Genomic DNA, 22,103 nt, shown 5'->3' with positions numbered 1-22,103 from the left:
AAAGAGAAACCCAGCAGAAAGTGTACTGATCACTAATGGGAAACCTAATAGCTGATAACTTCTCTTGGCATTGCATCAGTATTGATGAATAGCTAGGAGAGGCTAAGTGGTTAACTAGGCATTTTACAAGTTTACCCACTCTGGAGGTAATTTGAAGCAGGGAAAACAAAATCAGTGACTGCTCTGTGACACCTATTGAATCTAGTCAGTTGTTAAGTAGCTAGCTTTTGTTCCATCCCAGCAAAATGACTACTTTGCTTCAGTAGATGCTGACAGAAGTCCTAAGTCTTTACTGCTTAAGAACACCATTAGTCATAGTAAATTAGGCTTGTTTGCAAAAAAGAACTGGTGTGGTAAGTGTGTTACTGAAAAACTTGTAACTATTCTGGTCTTCTGTGTAAAGTAAAAGAATTCTGTAATAGGAAAGGCATCATTGCCTGCTGTTTTTTGAGGGAAAGTAACCCACAATCTGTGGGATAAGAGCTGTAAAAACTGTAGCAGTTAGCCACATTAATTTTTTTAGATTATTTTTCAAGTTTAGTAATGTATGATTCTTATTATGGGGTTTTGAAATCTAGAAGAGGGAGTTCCAAGCATCGTTTTGTTTTTCATCTGCTAACTTTAGCAGCAAGAGACATATTAATCCAAATTCTAAACCAAAGCAATTGTGTAAGAATTGCATATGAAAATGGGTGTCAGACCTTTAACAGTTTTTGTCTGCTTTTCTTACACAGAAAAGTGGAATGATGAGCCTTACCATAAATCAGTTAAGTTATTCCTTTTAGGTATATGGATGGGGAAAGAAATAGAGAGAGAAATCTCATTTACATTTGCAGTATGCTTGACTATACTCTGATGCTAGCTGTATGTATTTTACTGTGAAATGTCATGGTAGATTGTCAGCGTTTTAGAGTCTTAATAGAGTTTGCCTCCACAAACATAAAGTATGTCCTTGAAAACCCTGAGGAGTGAACAAAAGAAGAGATCCTTATCCCATGTTAGCTGTAACAAGAACTTGAGGGAGTTCTGCAAAATAAATTTCAATTGTTCTTCCCCTCCTTTTGTCTTGGATATGTTTTCTCATGTGTTTACTCTCCTCCCAAGGTATGAGAAAGGAGGACAATTATGTCTTCATTCAGTTAAGTGAAACCTAATGCAGGCAGGTATACACACTAGCATACATGCGTACATAAAGTGTATTTCAGTAGATTTGAGTATTTTCAGCCAGCAGTTTAAAATTGCTGTTTTACATTTCAGCGAGTGGAATAATAAAGAAGTTATCATGTCTACTAACTGCAGTTGGCCTTTGTAAAGAATGGCTTGTTAGGAGGTTTTATAATTTACTGAGGCCACAGCTGGCTGCCAGCAGAGCTACAGGAATGTGTTCTCTCTAGAGCCTGGTAGCTGGAGATGAAAAGGATCCAAAGCTGTCACAAAAGGAAATAAATGCTTTGACTTTAAATAAAGCATCATAATTTATGAGAGGCTCTGCTTCTCAATCCCAGTGAGGTATATGGATCAGCAGCAGCTCTTTGAGGTTGAGCAGAATTGTCTGCCTGGCTCTGCTGCAATTCTGGTATCTGCAGTCTACAGATTTGGAAGCATTTTCACGGTTTGGGCTTGGAATTGTTTCTTTATCCATGCTGTTTCTTTCCCACAAATTCTGTCTCTTCCCTTTCCCACTTTTTAATGTTTCGTTAGCTGCTGTACTGTTTGATAAATAATTGTACCACTGTTTGCACCTGGCAAGTCTTTATCATGACACACAGCACTGAAGGACTAATCACCAAAGACCTTCAAGGTTTATGGGTGCCTTTTGTCATAAGCGATTTGTTTGGTTTTTACTATCTGAGTGAATTGTTCTTGCAGTAGCAGAGTTCAGAGCTGGGACACTTAATTGAGATGTCTTGTTACTCTGCATATGAAGAAATAACAAGTTTAGGTTTTTGTTTTTGTTTTGTTTTAAAAGATGCACGCACATGCACACCACATCCAGCTTCCTTACTTCCCTGCAGCTGCTTTTCACCCATCTGCTGACTGAAACAGTATTTCTGTGGTCTGATGTCAGAAATGAAGAATAGGAAGGAGAAAGATAATCATTAAGGAGCTTCTGAATGCTTGTCAGAGTGACAAAAAATGGTTTTGTTTTCCCTTTATGATCTTACTTGTATTAAACAACAGTGCCTTGCTCTCTACTCGTCTTGCTTTGCTTTGCAATTTACTTGCTTTTAAGAGTGAAAGAGTTTAGGAGAGAAATAACTAGATGAAGAGAGCTGGTAATTAACATAAGCTGCAGGAAGCAAGTGTGATAGATGAGTTCAAAAGCCCTATGTTCCGTTGCTTATCTCGTATGACATCTAGTCCTAGCAATACAAGCAACGGCAGTGAATTGTGTGGTGTTTTGTTTTTATTTTTTTCTTTCACTCAACTGGAAGGCAGGAGTCTGTGTGTTCTGCAGCGCAGAAATACAGGAGTGGAAATAACTCCTTGAGAAGGGAGTTGGAAATTCAGGGGATTACAGAACAGCATCTCCTACTTCTAAATTTGACGATGTGACATATTTTAGTCAGGCTATGTGAATCACAGTTATGATTACTGGAGTAAAAAAGAGAAAAGATGTTGTTTTCCTCAGAACTTACAGATGTTAATAGATTTTCAGTGTATTTTTTTTAGCGTTTCCTGAAATAGAGTAAGCTGAAATAGGGTAAGACTGCAGTTTTATTTTTAATCATCACTGGAATAGTGAAGTGGTTCAGTTACACTGGTCAAAGAAAAGGTAAGGTTTGTATAAAAACAAATCCTTAGTTGTCATCTGGAGAGAAAATCCTCTGGCTAGTTTATAATAACATTACTTGTGCTTCTTATTGTAAACACTCTACATACGTAGCCTGACACTGAAGAGGTGTGAGGGCAACTTATCCACAAGTTTTTCCTTGTTTGGACAAAATCTAATTGCTTTGATATAAATCTTAAAGGAGAACATTACTCTGACTGTTGTGGCTTTCTAGTTTTCAAAGTCACCACTTCAAGTTGCTTGTATTTTAGTAGAATTGCTCAGTCATGGATAAACCTACAAGCAATCTGGGACTCAACTGGTCTACTTTCTGGGAATATTATACGCTTTTCTTTGAGTCTTTTATTGTTCTTTTAATAAGTGTATAATTTAACCTTGTATTTGATTGGAAGCATCGGTTTCCCTTTTAACTGGCTGCTTGCATTTAGGTCTTGTTTGCCTTCTACTTGTTAGACAGACTATCTTTGGAAGAAACATAAACTGAAAATAATGTAATTATTATTGTAACTGATAAGGGATTTTACTGACTAGAAGCTGCCAGTCTTCCAGAGCCTCCCTATCTGACCATTCAGTCATTGTTTTGTCCACGGGCAATACTGTTTCAAATCACCCTTAGCAAGAAGTCTAATGTGCTATTTATTTTATACTAAAGCTGGAGGAGAATAATGTTGCCAGCAAGGCACAGAAAACAAAAGAAGTCAGGGCTTCTTTTAGCTGACCAGTCAACTAAATATTGACCAACTGTCTTCATCAGAAAGAAATAGATGACAGTGAATAAGCTAGAGTCTTACTTTTCCAAGAAGCAAAATGATTTTCCCAAATCAATACAGCTCATCAGATTTCAGAATAAAGGCTGCAAAGAATGTGACAGTGATGGAAGTGGCTGTATGTTCTTTTGTGTTTGAGCACATGGGCTCGTGGGGGAACAGGCCTTCATTTATTTCAATGCTTATTAGTCCATATGTTCTGGCATAAATCTTCACATTAATAAAATATTATGAGGTGGCATGCAGAGGTACTCATCTCACTGCTCAAAGTCCATGGCTTCAAGAGATACTTGTCACTCTACAATTGCTGCTTTCTGAATGCAATTGCCAGTATGCCATGTAAGTCCAGAGAATATATGTTTTGCTTCATCTCATTAAAGGCATAATACAGCTTTTTCAAGCTGGGATGGTGATGCTTTAAATAAATTGTAATGATGACTTCAGCATAAGAGGAGAAGGAAAGGGCATGTCATTGAATAAGGTATGTGTCCAGCTTTGGTTGACATGTTGCAAACCTTACTGGAAGTTGAATGGGTAAGAACGGAATTTGTTGAGCTGCTGAAGAGGCTGCTATAATTTATGTGGCTAGAGCAACACGAACTTGCTTTAGCTTCCAGCAGGGCAAATTGATCCAAAATAGCAGTTTTTAGCCTTCCAGACCTTTTAACCTTTAAGCTTACTGTGCTTTCATAAACTACTAAATTAACACCACAGCTAAGTGTCTCAAAGGTTTATGATTGTGCCAGAGGTAATTCATTAAGCATCTTAATGCTATCCTATCTTCTCAGCTTTATTGCTATACAGTATTTGTTCAGATAAAGTCCAATGTCCAGGATGACTAATTGCAGATCTGTGCTCCAGATGGTTTAATTACAGGATGTGGTTAAAGTGACTTTTCAAATATCCAGCCCAGCAATACAGCAAATTCAAAGTCTTGCATTTCCAGGCCACCTGACAGTCATTACATTCTCAGACTTGCTGATGTTGATGTCTGTTACATGTGCACCTGCTGTAGATGCAGTTAAGTTGTTCTTCCATGCTAGACAGCGTGTGATTAATGTAGTAAATAAATTATATGTCTACAAGATCAGTATTCAATATAGGAGACTTGATTTTATACGCAGAATGTTTACTGTTAATTTCAGGTTACTTTCTTGATAGAAGCAATCAGGAAAAAATAATCCATTTGCATCAGAAGCCTAATGTAAACATTGTTCTCTGTTTTTCATGCCTGAATGAATTGCAGGTGTTTATGTGGATATGGAATTTATGATGGTGTGGTAGATGCTTAGAAGCAAATGAGTTAAAAAAAAAAAAAAAAAAAAAAGCTTGACATAATCCTAAGCTTAAAGATTTTCAACCTCTGCTTATTTTCACTTGAAATAATTCAGTTACTGTCTGAACAGTGATGTCATGGATTAAAAAATTTGTTGTGCCAGCTGCAGAACAGAATGTGTTTAATCCTTAGAGGTATACTTGCTGATGATGCATGTATTGTGGTTTGGCTATCCCCAGCATGTCTGTATTATTGGTACTTAGCAAAGCTGGAACAAAAGGCAAATAGAATATGGTTTGCCATCAGGTTTGTGGATTCACTGATCAGAAAGATATGCAGAACTGGTTTAGTTATAATGTTATGTCAAGTGATCATGTGATGCCTTCTCAGTCTTAATAATTGCATCTCAGCCTTGAAGACATGCTATATGACTGGAATATTGCTGCAAGAATGTCATAGTAAACCTTAAAAAATAATCTTATAAAAATAGTAACAAAACACAGTAAATTTAGGCAGATCTTCCCTTGACATCAGCAAAATTTGTCTAAAATAATAGTGTCATGTAGAAAGAAAGTAGTACTGTTAGCCAGATGGGAATTTTGGGCAGATCTTCACTTATGTTTAAACAGAAGTTGATGGTAACTGAAAAGAAAACAAGTGATTCCTAGATTTGGAAGATCATGTAGGTAATCTTCATCAAATCACTTACAGAAGTGTTTGGAAAGTGTTTGTGCAGATTAGCTTTCACCAGAATTTTGAAGATATTTTTGGACAGATTCTCTGCAAAGAACAGGTCCTTTTAAAAATAGAAAGACACGTGCATTGTCTCTTTCAGATATCTAGTCTTTTGAGTTTTCTGGGAATATAGTCAGTGTGAACTAGTATAGAATTTAGTAGCAATTGCTTTGGTCTGACCAAAAAAAAAAAAGCAGCCTATGCTGTAAAATATTAAGTCAAGCTTTCTAGTCTGCTTAACTGAGAAATATCAACTTAAATTGAACTTTGAATGTGTTTGTTTTCTAAAGCCTGTATTTAAAATATCTGTGATCTGCATTCAAGATACTAATGTGAGAATTTGATTCCTGACAGCATGATCTAATTCTCAGAGTTTTGAGTACAGAGCATAAAAATCCTTAGCTGATGTTTATTGCATGAAATGAAGCCATGAAAGCAATTACTAACTACCTACCTACCTTAGACTAGGTCCCTAAGTCTTTTTTTTTTAATTTAGATGAAAGAATATCTACAAGAGTGTAAGCTTGTGAGACTTAAGGATATCCTTATGAGACTGACATGGCATATAAAGGCAGTTTTAGACGCTCAGCATCCTGTCTTGGTACTAACATGCCTTGTGATAACCATGAGTTACTTCAGAATAGCACATCTTCATTTTCTTTTACTAACTTAAAAAGAATATAGCTCTCGTGTTTTCAAATAGAGAGTAAATAATGTAGTTATCTTTGTTTTCAATTTGTTATGTCATAATTAATGGTAAATAGCCAGGGACATTTTAGTGATGTTCTCGGCTATGTAATCACTGTAAGAATTTAAGGGTAGGGAAAGGAAGCTGCAGATATATCCCATTCACAGAACTCATAAAAAGTGTTTCCTTTCTGGAAGTGATTTTATTACAAATCACTTTTGTAATATTTGACCTTTTGTTCCATAATAAAGTCCAAGTGGAAATTGTCACCATTATTTTATAGTGTATATTGTATTATCTATCAGGACTGCTTGTGTAAGGTGGTTTGGTGCATGTGTTAGTTTTTTGTAAGTAGTGTTGTCTTTTTTTTTTTTTTTGCCCAGTCTAGCTACCCACGTTCTGGTTATTAAGCTGATGAGTGAATTAAAAATACTCAGTATACATCCAGCATGAATGAAAATACTGACATACATCTCTTTTTGCTCCTGACAGGCCACTGAAATCCCCCCTGATGTGAAGGGAGGGACTTCCATTAGCAGTGGTGAACATGAGATGACATTCTGTGTGTATCTTCACCTTATGTTAAGAGTTTTAAATATGGTCATATCTTGGCTAACAAAGGATTTTGGTAGGAAAGATATGGACAAGTTTAGGGGAATTGAACTATAAGGCTTCTAAGAAATGTGACCCTGTTTTCCTCTATGAGATTGTTTTTGGCAGACCCTCAGCATTAACTGTTGACCAATTATCGTGCTTACACCTTAATAATAATAGAGGAGCATCAGTTAAAATTTTTGAGATTAATTGTTATCTGTAGCTGCTTTACTTTAGCAGATTTGACACTGAGGACTGTGAAGTGTATTGCATTGTATTGCATTTCAGAAATATTGTGAGTAGTTGCATGGTTTGCATATGGAATAACAAAAAGGAGTTAAGTAATCTGTGGTCTTCTTTTGGGATAAGTTTTTCTTTATTAAATTCAAATCATGTAAGTTGTGCTTTGGTAATTGTTAAAACTCTGAATTGACAACCGTAGTAGAAGAAACATTTGTATGTTATCTATGTATATATCACTATTGTGAGACTGTACCTCACAAAAACTGGACTAGATATTTTGGCAAGTCTGCTGAATTAGAATCTTAAGACTCCAGATACCCTTAGATTTACCCTTAGATAATGCAGAACCCTGCATTACAAACACCTTATTCCTTCTTCCATTATTCAGTAGTGGTTATTTTAGGTTGTTTGTAGCCTCTTTGGCACTTTTTTAAAGTGAAAATACATTTCTGCATAGACATAGTATGAGACTCGAGGGATTTTCAGACTGCCCTCACTCTTGTTCAGACAGTGATAAGAAAATGATTGTTAAAATTGCAGACTAATGTATAGTCTGATGTGCAGAGAGATCTCACAGAGACTTATTAAGAATTGATGAAGCCACAGTGAGGTTTGATGCTGTGTGGGATATGTTACCTAGCTCATGAGACAGACAGATTATATGCAGAGGCACACACATGCTCAAGTTAGACAATGGCCAGTGCATTTGTGATTACTTGCACTGTGCTCAAATTTGGACAGGCTGGATCACTGGTCTGAGGGCAATGGGGTGAGGTTCATCAAGACAACTGCGCTGTGGCCACAACGACCCCAGGCAGTGCTACAGGCTTGGGGCAGAGTAACTGGAAGGCTATTTAGATGAAATGGACATGAAGGTATCGATCAATGCTCAGCTGAACCTGAGCCAGCAGTATGCCCACATGGCCAAGAAGGCCAACAGCATCCTAGTTTCTATCAGAAATCATGTTGCCAGCAGGAGCTGCAAGGTGATCATCCCTCTGTACTCAGGAGTACTGTGGTTCAGTGTTGGGCCACTCACTCCAAGAAAGACATTGAGGCCCTGGAGTGTGTCCCGAAAAAGGCAGTGGAGCTGTGAGGGGTCTAAAGCACAAGTCCTATGGAAAGTGGCTGTGGGAACTGGGATTGTTTAATGTGGAGAATAGGAAGGTCAAGTGAGACCTTCTAGCTCTCTACAACTACCCCAAAGGAGGTTGTGAAGAGGTTGGGGTCAGTCTCTGCTCCCGGGCAACTAGAGGGAGTGGCTGCAGGTTGCACCCCATGAGGCTTGGGTTGGATATTAGGAAAAGATTCTCAGAAAGAGTGGTTAAGAATTGGAACAGGCAGCCCAGGAAGGTGGTTGAGTCACTGTCCCTGGAGGTGTTGAAGAAACATTTTGATGTTATACTAAGGCGTAGAGAGGAAATATTAGTGGTAAGTGGACCATTGGACTAGATAATCTTGGAAGTCTTTTCCTACCTTGTGATTCTGTGAAATGCGTTTCTTGAAGTTAAACTGAAGGTGACTATAGTATAATTTGTGTACGGACTCTGAGACCTGGAAGGAAGTGCTGGCAGATTCTTGTTTTGTGCTTCAGCTCTGTGTGAGAACAAGAATGCTGGATCAAAGAAACTTGAAATAGTACACACTGACTGGATTCAGTAATAATACTCCTTTATCTTCAATATGCCTCGAACATACACAGTGGACTATTTTCCTGTCTTGTTTCCTAGTACTTTATTCTAACTGGCCTGCCAGTTGCCTGTTGCCTTCATGGTCATTCCTATCTTTCATGCTACTTCTTTTGACGTATTTCTTTGATAACCTTAGAAGATTAAATGAGCTACTTTCACTACCTGTTCAGTAGAGTCTTACCCATGTTTGAGTAATGTGCTGTTTATTAGAGCTAGGAAATTGAGTCCCTAACACAGTTACTCTAACACAGCATGGGGATTAATCTTCCCTCCCAGTTACGTAACTGGGACCTTCACTAAAACTAACAAAATTAACAAGATACTAAGTGTAACTGATGGTAAGAGAGGTACTTATGTTTGCTTGTAAAGTATTGACTGGCTTACACATGGAGGTCATGTGAATGTTTTTTAAGGATTATTGAAATATTAGTTTATTTCAGGGTTTTATTATGGCTACTCCATTTAGTATCTTCTAATAACAGATTGTGTTGTTTCTAGTAAAAGTTAACTCAGCTCTGTTAATAAATAGATTTGTAAGTATATCACACATTAAGAGAGAGACAAGAATACAAATATTGAAAAAGTTTTACTTAGTGTGGAAGGAAAGCAGTAGGGCTGCCAGTGGAGCCACTTTTCCTTGTATGTGGATGGCTGGTGGGGGCTGAGTGTGGCACTAATCCAATGGAGAAGCCAGATTTTCACTTTGAGGTTCTGAGCTGTTTTCAAGACACAGAGTGGTGTGAGCTCTCCAGAATGATGATAGACCCAAGTGATCCATCTCTGCCCTCAGGCAGCACTGATTCTCACCTGGAAGCCACAGGAATGGGTCAGAATGGGGTGGGATGGCTGTGCCTTAGCAATGTGGCTGCAGGCATCTCTCCCAGTGACCAGATCTCCAGCATCCCAGAGAGGCCACCAGGATGCCAAGGGCTGGCATCAACACAGGCCAGCAGCCACTTGCCTTTGCCATCCTGGCCCAGGCCGTGGGTGCCATGGGCAGAAGGAGCAGTACGGCTGCAGACCTCACAGTCCTTCCAGGTGCCTGGAGAGTGATCCAGGCCTCAGGAGTCTTTACATGCAAAATCCTGCAGCCATCCTGTTGTAGGGGTAGCTGAAAAACCACGTGGGGAATCATTTCTAAATCTGCTGCAGAGAATTTTCAAGGAAATCCCTTCTTCCTTTGTATCTCAGCTAACAACACTTCAAACGCTTCATTGATGTTAAAAGGCCCCTGAGGAAATAAGCTGCTAGCTGCATGTTTACTTTACCTTTGCGCAGCACAGAGGGATAGTTTGTGTGCAAAATTAGAAATCACACCACTAAGACAAAGCAAGCAGACAGGCTAGAAACGTTCGGCACAATGCCATTATTATATCCGTTATGTAAAAGCTAGAGCTGGAAGAAGGGTGAAGTATAAAGGAAAAACCAGTCGCAAGGCTGGCAGCTGCAAATTAGTGCCTTAATGCCTCTTACAAGTCGGAAACATTTTGCATTGTGCCTTTCTTTGCTAAGTAAAGCACACATGATTTCACTGTATGTTCTAATGAGAAGAGGTGACTTATGCTTACGTGTGGTTTTCTGTGAATTAAAGGAGTCATTATGTTGGCTAGTCCATAAACAAGATAAGTTATCTGTGTGAAGAACTGTTGAAGGAGAGTCTGAAAACATTTAAATGACATTCCCATCCCTCCCATTTTTCTTTTGGTCATTTTAGAGGGATAATTTGAAAATTAACCGACATTCAATTACCTTTAGGTGGGCAGATGTATTTGCATTTAAAAGCAATTTTGAATAAAGAAGCAATTAAATTACAGTATGTATTTTTAAGAGAGCTCTCTTTCTATATATCTTCATTGCTATTTCTCTTGTCCTACTAAATGCTTGTGATTTCATGTCTAGTCCTTTGCTTTTCATGGATGAAAAGGCAAGGCAAATAGTAGATGTTTCTGTCTGCTAAAGAGAAATTACTTAGATGTGTGTGTGTTTGTGTGTTTGGATGTATGCAATTTCAAATAAATAGAAGTGTCATTATGGTATTGTTCAAAGCAAAGCAGATTCTTCTTGGTCACCTACTGATTTAAACACTGTGGTTGGTGCTCAGTTTATGCTGGCTGGCTGCCAAGCAAAAGCAATTATGTGCAATAATGGCAAAATTAAGAGGTGAGTGTTGCTGTTTTACAGCAGGACAAGGCAAAAACCATTTCCTTCTGTCAGCTCTATCTTGATTACACACAAAGTCAAGCATGCACATTGTCATACACATACACATACGCACACGTTTGCACTGATGCTCTTGTTCTTTTTTGTTTGCTCTCTTTCCTGAGGGTTTCAACTTGAGGTCACTGAAACCAGGAAAGAGGAAGTGTATTGACCACAGTGTTTGAAAGCAAACAAGAAAAAAGCTCTGACTTTGTGGAAATGAAAAAATATCAGAAGAACAAAACAAAAAACCCTATCCCAGTTGTTCTGATGTTGACTGTGATAATACTTTGTTTTTCTCCCACTGGCAGGTGTCCTGGTGGTAAATGTTACTTGGAGGAACAAAACTTACGTGGGAACGCTTCTGGACTGCACAAAACATGACTGGGCCCCTCCCAGGTAGACAATTGTTCTAAGTGTGTTTTTTCTATGCTGAGTAAGTTTTCACTCCCAGTCTCTGTCAAGAGACTACATAGAGATGATAAAAAACAAATGGTTATAATTGAAAACATGCAGCCATGAAATGAATGACTCTCCTTTCTACTCCTTCTGCTCTAAAAGCTGGGGGCATGCAGGTGGACAGTTTTATTTCCCTTTGTTTTGTGTTTTTGAGAGGAAGTTGGAGATGCGTGGGATTCAAACAAAGGGGGATTAATTTAAAATTTCCACAGGGTTGGCAGAATTTTCTCTCAGTTCTAATTAGATAGTCTCATTTTTTACCAGTTTTTCTTTTTTTTTAAATCTGATTCTTTTTGAGACTCTTAACACTCTTATTTGGAAGGACGTTATTCCTTCAATACACAAGAAGGTTCTGTTATGGGAAACGGTGTTATTTTGGTGTACCTCTTCGGTTCATAGCTCCTTCTGATGACATCTGCTCTTGTTTATGTTTAGGTTTTGTGAATCTCCAACGAGTGACCTGGAAATGCGAGGAGGAAGGGGCAGGGGGAAGCGGGCAAGGTCTGCTGCAGCTGTGGCTATACCTGGAAATGATACAGGTTTTACTGAGTCTAGGGGACTTCAGAGTAAGAATCGAGGTGGTGCTAATGGAAAGGGAAGGAGGGGCAGCCTTAACTCAAGTGGGCGCAGGACACCCCCAAATTGCTCTGTGGATGAAGTCAAAGCCAGCCCCTCATCTACAAACAAGAGAAAAACTAAGCCTCCTATGGAGCTAGACTTGAACTCCAGTTCAGAGGACAGTAAGTGTGGAAAACGTGTTCGTACTAACTCCAGAAGCACTCCAACCACCCCACAGGGGAAAACAGAAACTACTTTTTTGGACCAAGGCTGCTCTTCTCCAGTGCTGATTGACTGTCCTCACCCCAACTGCAACAAAAAGTACAAGCACATTAATGGACTACGATACCATCAGGCTCATGCACATTTAGACCCAGAAAACAAACTGGAATTTGAGCCTGACAGTGAAGACAAAATTTCAGACTGTGAGGAACCATTGAGTAATGCGGCACTTGAATGCAGTGAACCAAGCACAAATTTGCCAGGCTTTGATCCACTAAAAGCACCAACGTCTCCTTCCTCTGTTACTTCCCCAGGGACACCCAAGGGAAAAAGGGAACCGACCAGCAATGGCGCCAGTTCAGTTATCAGTTCCAAAACTGGCAAGAATTCTGGCAAAAGGAAGGGCCTCAACAGTGAACTAAACAGCCTTCCAGTAATTTCTAATATGTCAGTCACACTGGATAATTGCTCGGTAACAGATGGCAATTTGCAAACCGAAATGCCAAAATTGGAGGCTGAAGGGTTAATAGACAAGAAGGGTTTGAGTGATAAAGGCAAGAAAGCTAATAATTGCAAAGTGGATAAAAACATTTCCAAACTGAAAACAGCCAGGCCCATTGCCCCGACGCCGGCACCGGCTCCTCCTCAGTTAATAGCTATACCTTCCACAGCCTTTACAACCAGCACTACAGGGACAATACCAGGACTGCCCTCTCTAACAACTACTGTTGTTCAGGCTACACCAAAGAGCCCTCCGCTAAAACCTATTCAACCAAAGCCCACAATTATGGGAGAACCAAGCACTGTAAACCCAGCTCTCACATCACTCAAAGACAAAAAGAAAAGGGAGAAGCGAAAGCTAAAGGACAAAGAAAGCAAAGAGACTGGAAGCCCTAAGATGGATTCTAAGCTGGGAAAGCTAGAGGATTCAAAAGGGTCTGGGAAAGATTTATCTGGACATTTTTTAAAGGACCATCTCAACAAGAATGAAGTGTTAGCTAATGGACTTTCTGAGTCTCAAGAGAGCAGGATGGCAAGTATTAAGGCTGAAGCTGATAAGGTTTACACATTCACAGACAATGCGCCCAGCCCTTCTATAGGGAGTGCCTCCAGGATGGAATGCAGCACTTTGGTGAATGGACAATCTTCAATGGCGCCACTGCATGTGTTGACACAAAATGGTGCAGATAGCGCTGCTGCTAAAACCAACAGCCCTGCTTACTCTGATATTTCTGATGCAGCTGATGATGGTGGCTCTGACAGTCGGTCAGAGGGCATGAGGTCAAAGGCCAGCTCTCCTTCAGATATTATTTCAAATAAGGACAGTGTTGTAAAAGTACATTCTTCAACCACATCACAATCGGCACAAGCAAAAGAGTGTCATTCTCCCTTTTACCATGGATACGATCCTTATTATTCTCCAAGTTACATGCAGCCTGGACAGGTCAGCACGCCAGCAGCTGGAAACTGCAGTACCACACAGGGACTGAAGATCAAAAAAGAGGCAGAGGAAGAGGCTGAAAAGAAAGAGAAGGCAGAACCATCGGATGCCAAGAAAAATGAAAGCAGTTCTAATTTGCAGCCACAGCATCAGTCAGTAATAACGCAAAGACACCCTGCACTTGCTCAGTCACTTTATTATGGACAGTATGCCTATGGGCTCTATATGGACCAAAAGTCCTTAATGGCTTCTAACCCTGCTTACAGACAGCAGTATGAAAAATATTATGAGGACCAGCGGCTAGCAGAACAGAAATTGGTACAGACTGGGAGGGACTGTGAAAAGAAGAATGAACCTCCCTTGAAGGAAATTGGAAAGGATGATAAGCAGAAAAATATTCCATCTGCAACTATTTCAAAGGCTCCTTCAACTCCAGAGTTGAGCAAAAATAACACTAAAATAGGGTCTTTAGTCCCTAACAAAGGTGAGGAGACAAGCAAATCACAGATCCTTTCCAATCACCAGCAGCAGCTTCAATCTGACAGTTTCAAAGCCAAACAAATGGAAAACCATCAGCTCATAAAAGAGGCTGTGGAGATGAAATCTGTCATGGACTCCATGAAGCAAACAGGGGTAGATCCAACCACAAGATTTAAACAGGTGAGATCACAGGAAATGGAACAAGAATGTCTTGGTTTGTCCTTAAAATGTGTGAGATTTTATCCCTGATTTTGCTATGTTCCTCTACCTTTGCAGTCAAGCAAGTTCCGCCATCCTTTTTTCATGCTGGATAGTACTGTGGTCTGTGAATAGACCAATAGACCTTTCAGTTGAGCTACTTGAAAAAGAAAAAAAAAAAGAGATCTAGCAAGGTGGTGACAGGATCCAGACTTGAGACTTGAACAGACTTAAATTACGTGCATGAATAAAAAAGAATTAGATTACACTCTTAGATGTAAAAGCTAAGCAATTTGCTTAGTTCAGAAATGAGACATTTCAAGCAACATAAGCAGCTTTCATTGCGAGAGGACTTGAAGTAGATTTGAAACATGGTTTGAAGTGTTCTTTTTTTTTTTTTATTAAATGACAGTTGGCATTTACAAAAGATGGGTGAGCTGGTTCTTTGAAGAGTTGGCTTGAAGCTCAGCTAGTTATCTTAACCCAAGGTGACCTTTTTGAAACAGTTTAGTTCCCCTTCACTCCTCAACCAACCTCAAACCCCTACAGACCCACACAATGGATGAAATCCTTTCTCCATTGAAGTCAGTGATAGTTTTGCTGTTGACTTCAGTGGAACCAGAATTTCATCCAGTGGCTCATGCTGACCTTCCTAGATGTCAAATTTCCTTCATTCCAGGCGATGTTACTGTCTCTGTGCTCTGAACTGGAGCCTCAATGCTTAACACTTTCATGTTCTGGAGTACGGTACATACCAGACTTCGCCCTAGCAGTCTGTCTTTCAAGATACAGTGGGGTCAGGTGAATGGGAGTTGGAGAGCTCTAAAGGAACTGGGATGGCAGAGGCCTGAGAAGAAGATTTCTGCTGATTCAAATGAGTTTTTGAACCGTAGTCTGAGTGTCTAATTCTGTGCGTATGTTTCCGTTGCATGTGCCACAAGTATGTATCTGTTAGAGCAGTGTTTGCACTTAGCTGTTCTATATTTTGCATTAAAAAAAAAAAAGGTCTTGCTATTATTGTTCAGTGTTAATTTGATGTAGCCTGCTAAATAACTTACCTTTTAAATTCTTTAATGTGCTTATAAACTGTTTTATGTAATATATTAAGCAAAAATGCATTTGTGATACCCTGTACATGTACCCTAAATCTTGTGGTGTTGACACTGTGAATACTTATCCATGTGTAATTTTACAAATTTAAAACAAGACTGCCAGCCTGGAGAAGCCTGCTGAAATGTCTGACCTCAGCTGATTTACGAATGTTTGTAATATCAGTCAGCATAAGCATATTTTCAGCTAGATCTGTTTTTTGCATTCATTGTTCCAGGTAATCTAAATGCCCTGACATATCATTAGGCAGCTTTAATTTTGTAGTTCACAGATATTTTTGCTCTCTACTGGGAAAATATCTCTATGGGCTTTAATTAAAATGTTTTATGAATAGTGTGGTCTCGGAACTTTGATACAATGCATATGTATTTCATGATTAAAGTAGTTAAAGGCATGAAGAAGGATATAAGATGAAGCAATTGAATTAGATTTTGATAATAGCCTCCTAGCCTTTCATGGGAATATTGGTTTGACTCTGAGCGCAAGGCACTCTGTAGCAAGCAAATCTCTATGTAATATGGATGTGTTATTAAACTAGCTGTTAAAAGTGCATTAAGTGAAATATGAGGAATATCAATAATGATTTTATTTCAACCTATAAGTTCAGAACAAAAATTTTCTTCTCCTCCATATTAGGATCCAGATACACGAACATGGCATCATTATGTCTATCAGCCTAAATACCTTGATCAGCAAAAATCAGAAGAACTTGATCGGGATAAAAAGTTAAAAGAAGACAGCCCTAGAAAAACACCTAACAAGGAAAGTTCCCTGCCTAACCTTCCTGTCTCATTAGCAAGCATTAAAGAGGAGCCTAAAGAGGTCAAGCGTTCTGATTCTCAATCAGTGGATGAGAGCAAGATAAAAAACGATGATCGAAAGACTCCTGTAAATTGGAAGGACTCTCGGGGTGCTAGAGTAGCAGTTTCCTCACCAATGAGTCAGCATCAGTCATATATCCAGTACTTGCATGCTTATCCTTATCCACAGATGTATGATCCCAACCATCCAGCCTATCGAGCAGTCTCTCCTGTCCTAATGCACGGCTATCCTGGTATGTATTCTGAAATTTGCTTTGTGGAGTAGTTAAGATTTACACATTTGAAGTATAGTAAAGCTTGAATTTTAGTATTTCTGATAGTAGTTAGAGTAAATTAGAAGCTTTGTGGATGACGTTTGTATTGTTAGTGCTTCCACTTGGGAAAGTTCTATACATTAAACTGATTTAACACAAAATGTTCCAATTTTGAACTGTCACGTTTTCCAGACAGTTTCCTCAACCCTTGACTGTCTGCTATTGCTGTTAGACTGATAGATAGCTTATTGCCTATAAAAATATTCGAAGCACTTATGTCAAAACCATAACTACTCCTTTCACTTAAAGAGGACTCATAAATGTATGAAATGGTTATCAGCTCAACTGTCTTTATAATCTCTAGTCCATTATTAGCCATCAGGAAAATTAAAAATAAAGAAAGAGCAAAAATGCTGCCTGGTAGCCACTTGATATTACCTTCTGTCCCAGCATCCCCTTCTGCAACCAAAATGTGAAAACAGTAACGTGATGTTATATTTCTTGTTTACCTGCAGGGGCATATCTCTCTCCAGGTTTTCATTACCCAGTTTATGGGAAGATGTCAGGGAGAGAAGAGGCGGAGAAAGTCAATACCAGCCCCAGCATCAATGCGAAATCAACCACTGAGTCCAAAGCACTGGATTTGCTCCAGCAGCATGCCAGCCAGTATCGCAGCAAATCCCCTGTTGTAAGGCTTCATCTGTTGTTACTCAGGAGTGGTACATTTGGAGATGTGTAAAGAGCATCATTTTAAGAAACTCACAATCAGACATCAAGTGCTGAATACATAATGCTTCTTTATAGTGCTTAAAATCAATTTCAAGTCATGATGCTTCTGTGGCATAAATTAGAAGTGATAGAGATAACAGGGTTATTGTACTTAGAGTCTTCCTAATTTAAATGAACTGACTCATATGGAAGCCTAGATACCTACTGGTGCACAGCTTATTGCAGTTGTGTAGGAAGCTTCTGTTTGGAAAGAGAAAATGAAACTGGAAGTTGGACTATGGGATTTGGTAATATCCCCTGCCTATATTTGCCATGTAGCCATATCCACCAAATGGTGGACTTGGTCTTCATTTCTGAAGATTTCCATGTTGTCACAAACGCTAATACTTTCAGAGAAGTTGGTGCTGATATTAATTGTGAGCGAGTCACTGACTTAAATTCTATTTTCAAAAGGGCATTCAATCTACTCAGGCAGATTTGATGTTTAAAGAGGGCTGAGAAGTCTCTACATCAGTTTTCACCAGCTTAAATTGATTGTTCAGGCATTGGCAAGTCAGCCAAACTTATGAGTATATAAAACAGGAAGTCAGCATGGGGGCTTCATGCTGCAGCATGTTGTGCCAAAATCTCTGCTTACTGGATTCTTCTGTTGGGTAGATACACCAGCTTTCTATTAGAGTCAAGTTCAGTAATCCGTTAGATTATTAGCTTTATCAGTTGAATGTAAAAGGCTTTTTGCATTTAATATTGGCAAGTATTTTTTTTTATTGTTGCTGAGATTTCCTTCTTTTTTTAAAAAAAAAGAAATCTCACATTTTCCACTTTTTATTGCCAGCCCGTGGAAAAATCAGCAGCTGAGCGTGAACGGGAAGCAGAAAGGGAGCGAGATCGTCACTCCCCTTTTAGCCAGCGACATCTCCACACACACCATCACACACATGTTGGAATGGGTTACCCGCTTATACCCGGACAGTATGACCCATTTCAAGGTGAGCAGAATGTTTTGAGTGCTAAGATGAGCTTGCCTTATGAAGTTGTTGCTTTGACATTACAAGCCATGCCTATTGGAAGCTTTTTGAATAAGATTCCCTTATTAAATGCTTTACATTTACAAGGAAGAAGGCTTGGAAACTCACAGCAAGTTCTAAAAGTAAATAAATAGCCTCATGCCTGAGAGATATCAGGTTTTGTTAAGCAAAAAGTGGTACTGTTACTGGTGTTCAGAATGTCATTAAAGATGTACCAGTTAGGCTGTGTCATTCATGTAAGAGCTTTGATTCCTATTGCAAACTGACGTTAACTGGGTGAAAGGCACTGAATAACAAACAGCCTCTTTTTTGTATAATTAGAATTGTGTAAGCAACAGAAGTATAGCAAAGACAAAAGCTTTTTATAATAAGCATATTTTATGTACAAGGCATTGTAGTCACAAGGGTTTGAGCTTGTTATAATTCCAGTGTCTGAAAGAGAGCTCTTTGTATTTTGTCAAATGCAGCACACAAAATTGCAATCAGGGAAAAGCAGCACAGTAAGACGTGATTCATTCTCCCTAGGTTTTATACCAGTCTTTGACCATTTTTCACTAAGCCTGAATTCTAGCTGAATTAAAAGGAGGTTTCCTCCCATGCAGCAAAGTAAACGCTATCACAATTGCTTGCTAAAATGACATTAATTCATTATGTTCACTTGGTGCCTCAGCAGCTATTTTTCCTTTGTAAAAGTCTTGACATGTCTCAGTTTGATTCAGTGATACCATATGCCTATGGGATGCATTATACTTGTTCAGTAGGAAAACTGTAAAATGATAAGTCATTATGAAAGTATTGTGTTCTGAGCAGCTGGCACGTTGTGTCTGTAATTCACAATGACTTTTGGTTCATGCTGTTTCCTGGTACCTATTACTTCTACTGAGCTTCCTATTCAGGAATTCATACAAACCATTTAGCAGCATGCAGTGCAGTACTTGAAAAGGAATACAATCAGTAGCAATGTTGTATTTTCTTGTAAAATATCTGTCAAGGACAATTCAGTGTACTTATAAGAAGGCACGGAGATCATACCGGGCAGGCTTCTTTAATACTGTTGCCATTTGTGTAATATTGACACCCTACTATTTCCAAATGGTGCCTTTTGTTTGCTTACCTTAGCAGTACTTACTACTTTTTCTCACAAAAATCAATTAAAACCAGAAGTACATCAACATTCCTTCATTTCTTCTTTCCCTCAGGATTGACCTCTGCTGCCCTTGTTGCCACTCAGCAGGTGGCTGCGCAGGCATCTGCATCTGGTATGTTTCCTGCACAAAGAAGGTAAATAGCCAGTAAATCTTAAGTTATGTATCTTAACATAGAGAGGAGAAAGCAAATGATAGATTTTATAACCTGACAGTCTGAATTTGTGTGACACGGTTGTTAAGGAGGAAGTAAGACTGGGACTCCGGGATAATCATAGTTTTATTCTCATTGAGGTCACATTTTGTCCTGTTTTATCTTTTAATTATAAGGTAGTTGATGAACAGGGAACAAGTAGTCTGCCATCTGAGATTTTCCATGAGTTATAAGTATCGGTATTACTAAGGTAAAGTAAGTGATTCTGCAATTATATGTTAGATCCTTTGTATTTTTTTACATTTATTTTAAAAAAGGATTAAAACTTCATGTTCAGTTAGGTCCACGTACTATCAGGAAGACTTTAGAGTTTATTTAGTCTGCAAGACTCCTGGTTTGCTGATTTTACTATCAGAGAGTTTTGCCTCTCAGGTTTTACTAGGTTTTCAGTAGTTTACTCTCCAAGTATCATCCTTATTTTTCAAGAGGGAAGAGACTTTTCTGTACAGTAATGATCTCATTTCAACTGAAAAACACGAAGTACCACAAACAGTAGGGCCTCTCTCATTGCTGCCCTGTTAAGTCTTAGAGTTTAATTTATTAGGTAGCACTGTAAAGTTCTGTGGTTACAGTTGTTTTTCTGAAAGCTGACTGAAAACAAATGGCCAAGCAAAGCTCTCAGCTGGAATTATTTGAGTAAGAAAGGTTTCTAGCTCAGAAAGATCTGATGCATGCTAGGGTTTCAAAACAGAAAGATAAATCTCAGCACTTGTTACCTGCTAGTATGTTCCTGGCAGGGGAGGGAAGAGTACGTGGCTTGGATGTCTTTCCTACATGGGTTTGAGAGTACTATGCAGATTTCATTTCACAGTGTATCCGAGGTGCAGAAAATGTTAGGGAAAAAGAACACCACATACTAAAACATTCTTCTTTCTCTTTTCAGAGAATGATGAGTTTGGAGATGTACATTGTCATGTGACTGGATCACATGAGGAAGCGCTTTATTACAGACATCAGTTCCATGGTGTTAATTTGAAATGCCTTAATGGCAGGCAAAAACCAGTCATTTCATTTTTGTAAATTGCAGATTTTATCACAGAGTAACAAATGTTGCTGTAATTAGACTTCTGTTTTTATATATATATATGCGTATATATATATACATATATATATAAAAATATATATATATTCTTTACTTTTTTTGTATCAATAACCAGGCTCACACACAGGGTCTGCTGCTAAGTTGCAAACCACATAGTAAAAGGAGAAATGTATTTGTCATGTTTAGAAAGTGTTAACCACAAAAGGTTGTTTCCTTTCTTCTTTCTGTTTTCTTCTACTTTTTTTTTTCCTTTCAAATTGTAAATAAATAATGTTATGTATCAGTGTGCCTGAACCTTGCGTACCCTTCTGATATTTCCCACAAGCTCTCAGAGAGGCTAACTGTGATGACACTTTGGTACAATGTAGATGTCTATTTGGTGGCTTCTATTAAGATGCATCAGTGTAAAATGTTACTGTATTCGCTGTTTCATTGTAATTGTGTATTGTGAAAAAAATATACCTTTGGAAGGCATGGGGATCTTAGTACCACAAAAACTGTGTTGTACATAATGTAAAATTTTTAAATGGAAAATAATGAGCATCTGTGAATAATGAAATGTCTTTTTTGATAATCTTGAATGGCAGATAACCAATAGCCTGCATAACAGAAGACGTCTGTGATTGTTCTATTACTTGAATAGTCCTGCAGTCTTTTTTTTAATGTTTACAATTATCCAGTTTTAGAAAAGAGACTTTAATGCCATTGCCTGGTTACTTGTTTTATGCTGTAATCTAGTTTATTTTATGTAAAATGTATATTGAATGCTTTCATTTTTATACCTGCCTTAAATAATTTGGCAATCAGAATAAAGAAAAAAAGTTGTTTTTGTACTTTCTTGGTGTCTATGGGCCACTTCAAAAACATGTGTTGTAGGTGTAGGTAGCAGAGCCTGAAGTTGCCACACGGTTCCTAGTCTGTATCTCAGAAACATTCCCTGGGACTCAGTTACCAGTGTGCCCAACAGTGATTCTCTGCCTTCCCTGCTGGGCCTGCAGCACTGTCGTCTCCCAGGGGCAATGTGGGACCCCTTCTTTTGACCCCAGCAGGCTTAGAAAAGGCCCATGGTAGACTCAGGTGGCATTTGTGGTACTTGAAAAGGCACTACAGATTTGCCTTTTTTAGCACAGCTGTGTTACTATAAAATACAGGTGATTTTTTTTTCTTTTTGTTGTTTTTTTTTTTTTGTGATATCTGCATTGCCCTCTAAAATAAGCAGGTGTGCAAAAATGGAGAACATGTAGCTTCAAAGAAAAAAGGCCATTGCTATTTGTACCTGTATTACCACAAAATAAATATAAATATATTTTGTGGTCATATCGCCTATTTTATTATATTGCACTAAACACAGTACACAGTAATATGAAGACACTAATTGTAACTTGAAAAAAAGTCAGATTTACTGGTCAGGTTTT

General features: G+C 38.6%; 1 protein-coding gene across 3 annotated transcripts in view; it reads left to right on the top strand.

Moving 5' to 3' along the window:
• The window catches only part of ZNF608 (zinc finger protein 608), a 91,555-nt gene extending 69,849 nt beyond the window's left edge, over positions 1-21,706 (top strand). The window contains exons 5-11 of one of the 3 annotated variants that reach the window (XM_065744332.1): positions 11,299-11,386; positions 11,882-14,327; positions 16,092-16,509; positions 17,046-17,218; positions 18,095-18,248; positions 19,487-19,546; positions 20,530-21,706. In XM_065744332.1, the coding sequence (XP_065600404.1) occupies positions 11,299-11,386; positions 11,882-14,327; positions 16,092-16,509; positions 17,046-17,218; positions 18,095-18,248; positions 19,487-19,546; positions 20,530-20,666 (3,476 nt within the window). In that variant the 3' untranslated portion in view covers positions 20,667-21,706. Of the gene's footprint in view, positions 1-11,298; positions 11,387-11,881; positions 14,328-16,091; positions 16,510-17,045; positions 17,219-18,094; positions 18,249-19,486; positions 19,573-20,529 lie in introns of those variants that run through there. The other 2 variants (XM_065744333.1, XM_065744334.1) reach the window with 2 other exon arrangements.
• The last annotated feature ends 397 nt before the right edge of the window (positions 21,707-22,103 follow it).

The sequence above is a fragment of the Cyrtonyx montezumae genome, unplaced genomic scaffold (assembly GCF_038088225.1).
Source record: "Cyrtonyx montezumae isolate F1298 unplaced genomic scaffold, pur_monq_1.0 scaffold_30, whole genome shotgun sequence".
Taxonomy (NCBI): Eukaryota; Metazoa; Chordata; class Aves; order Galliformes; family Odontophoridae; genus Cyrtonyx; species Cyrtonyx montezumae.
This window is presented reverse-complemented; position numbering and strand designations above follow the sequence as displayed.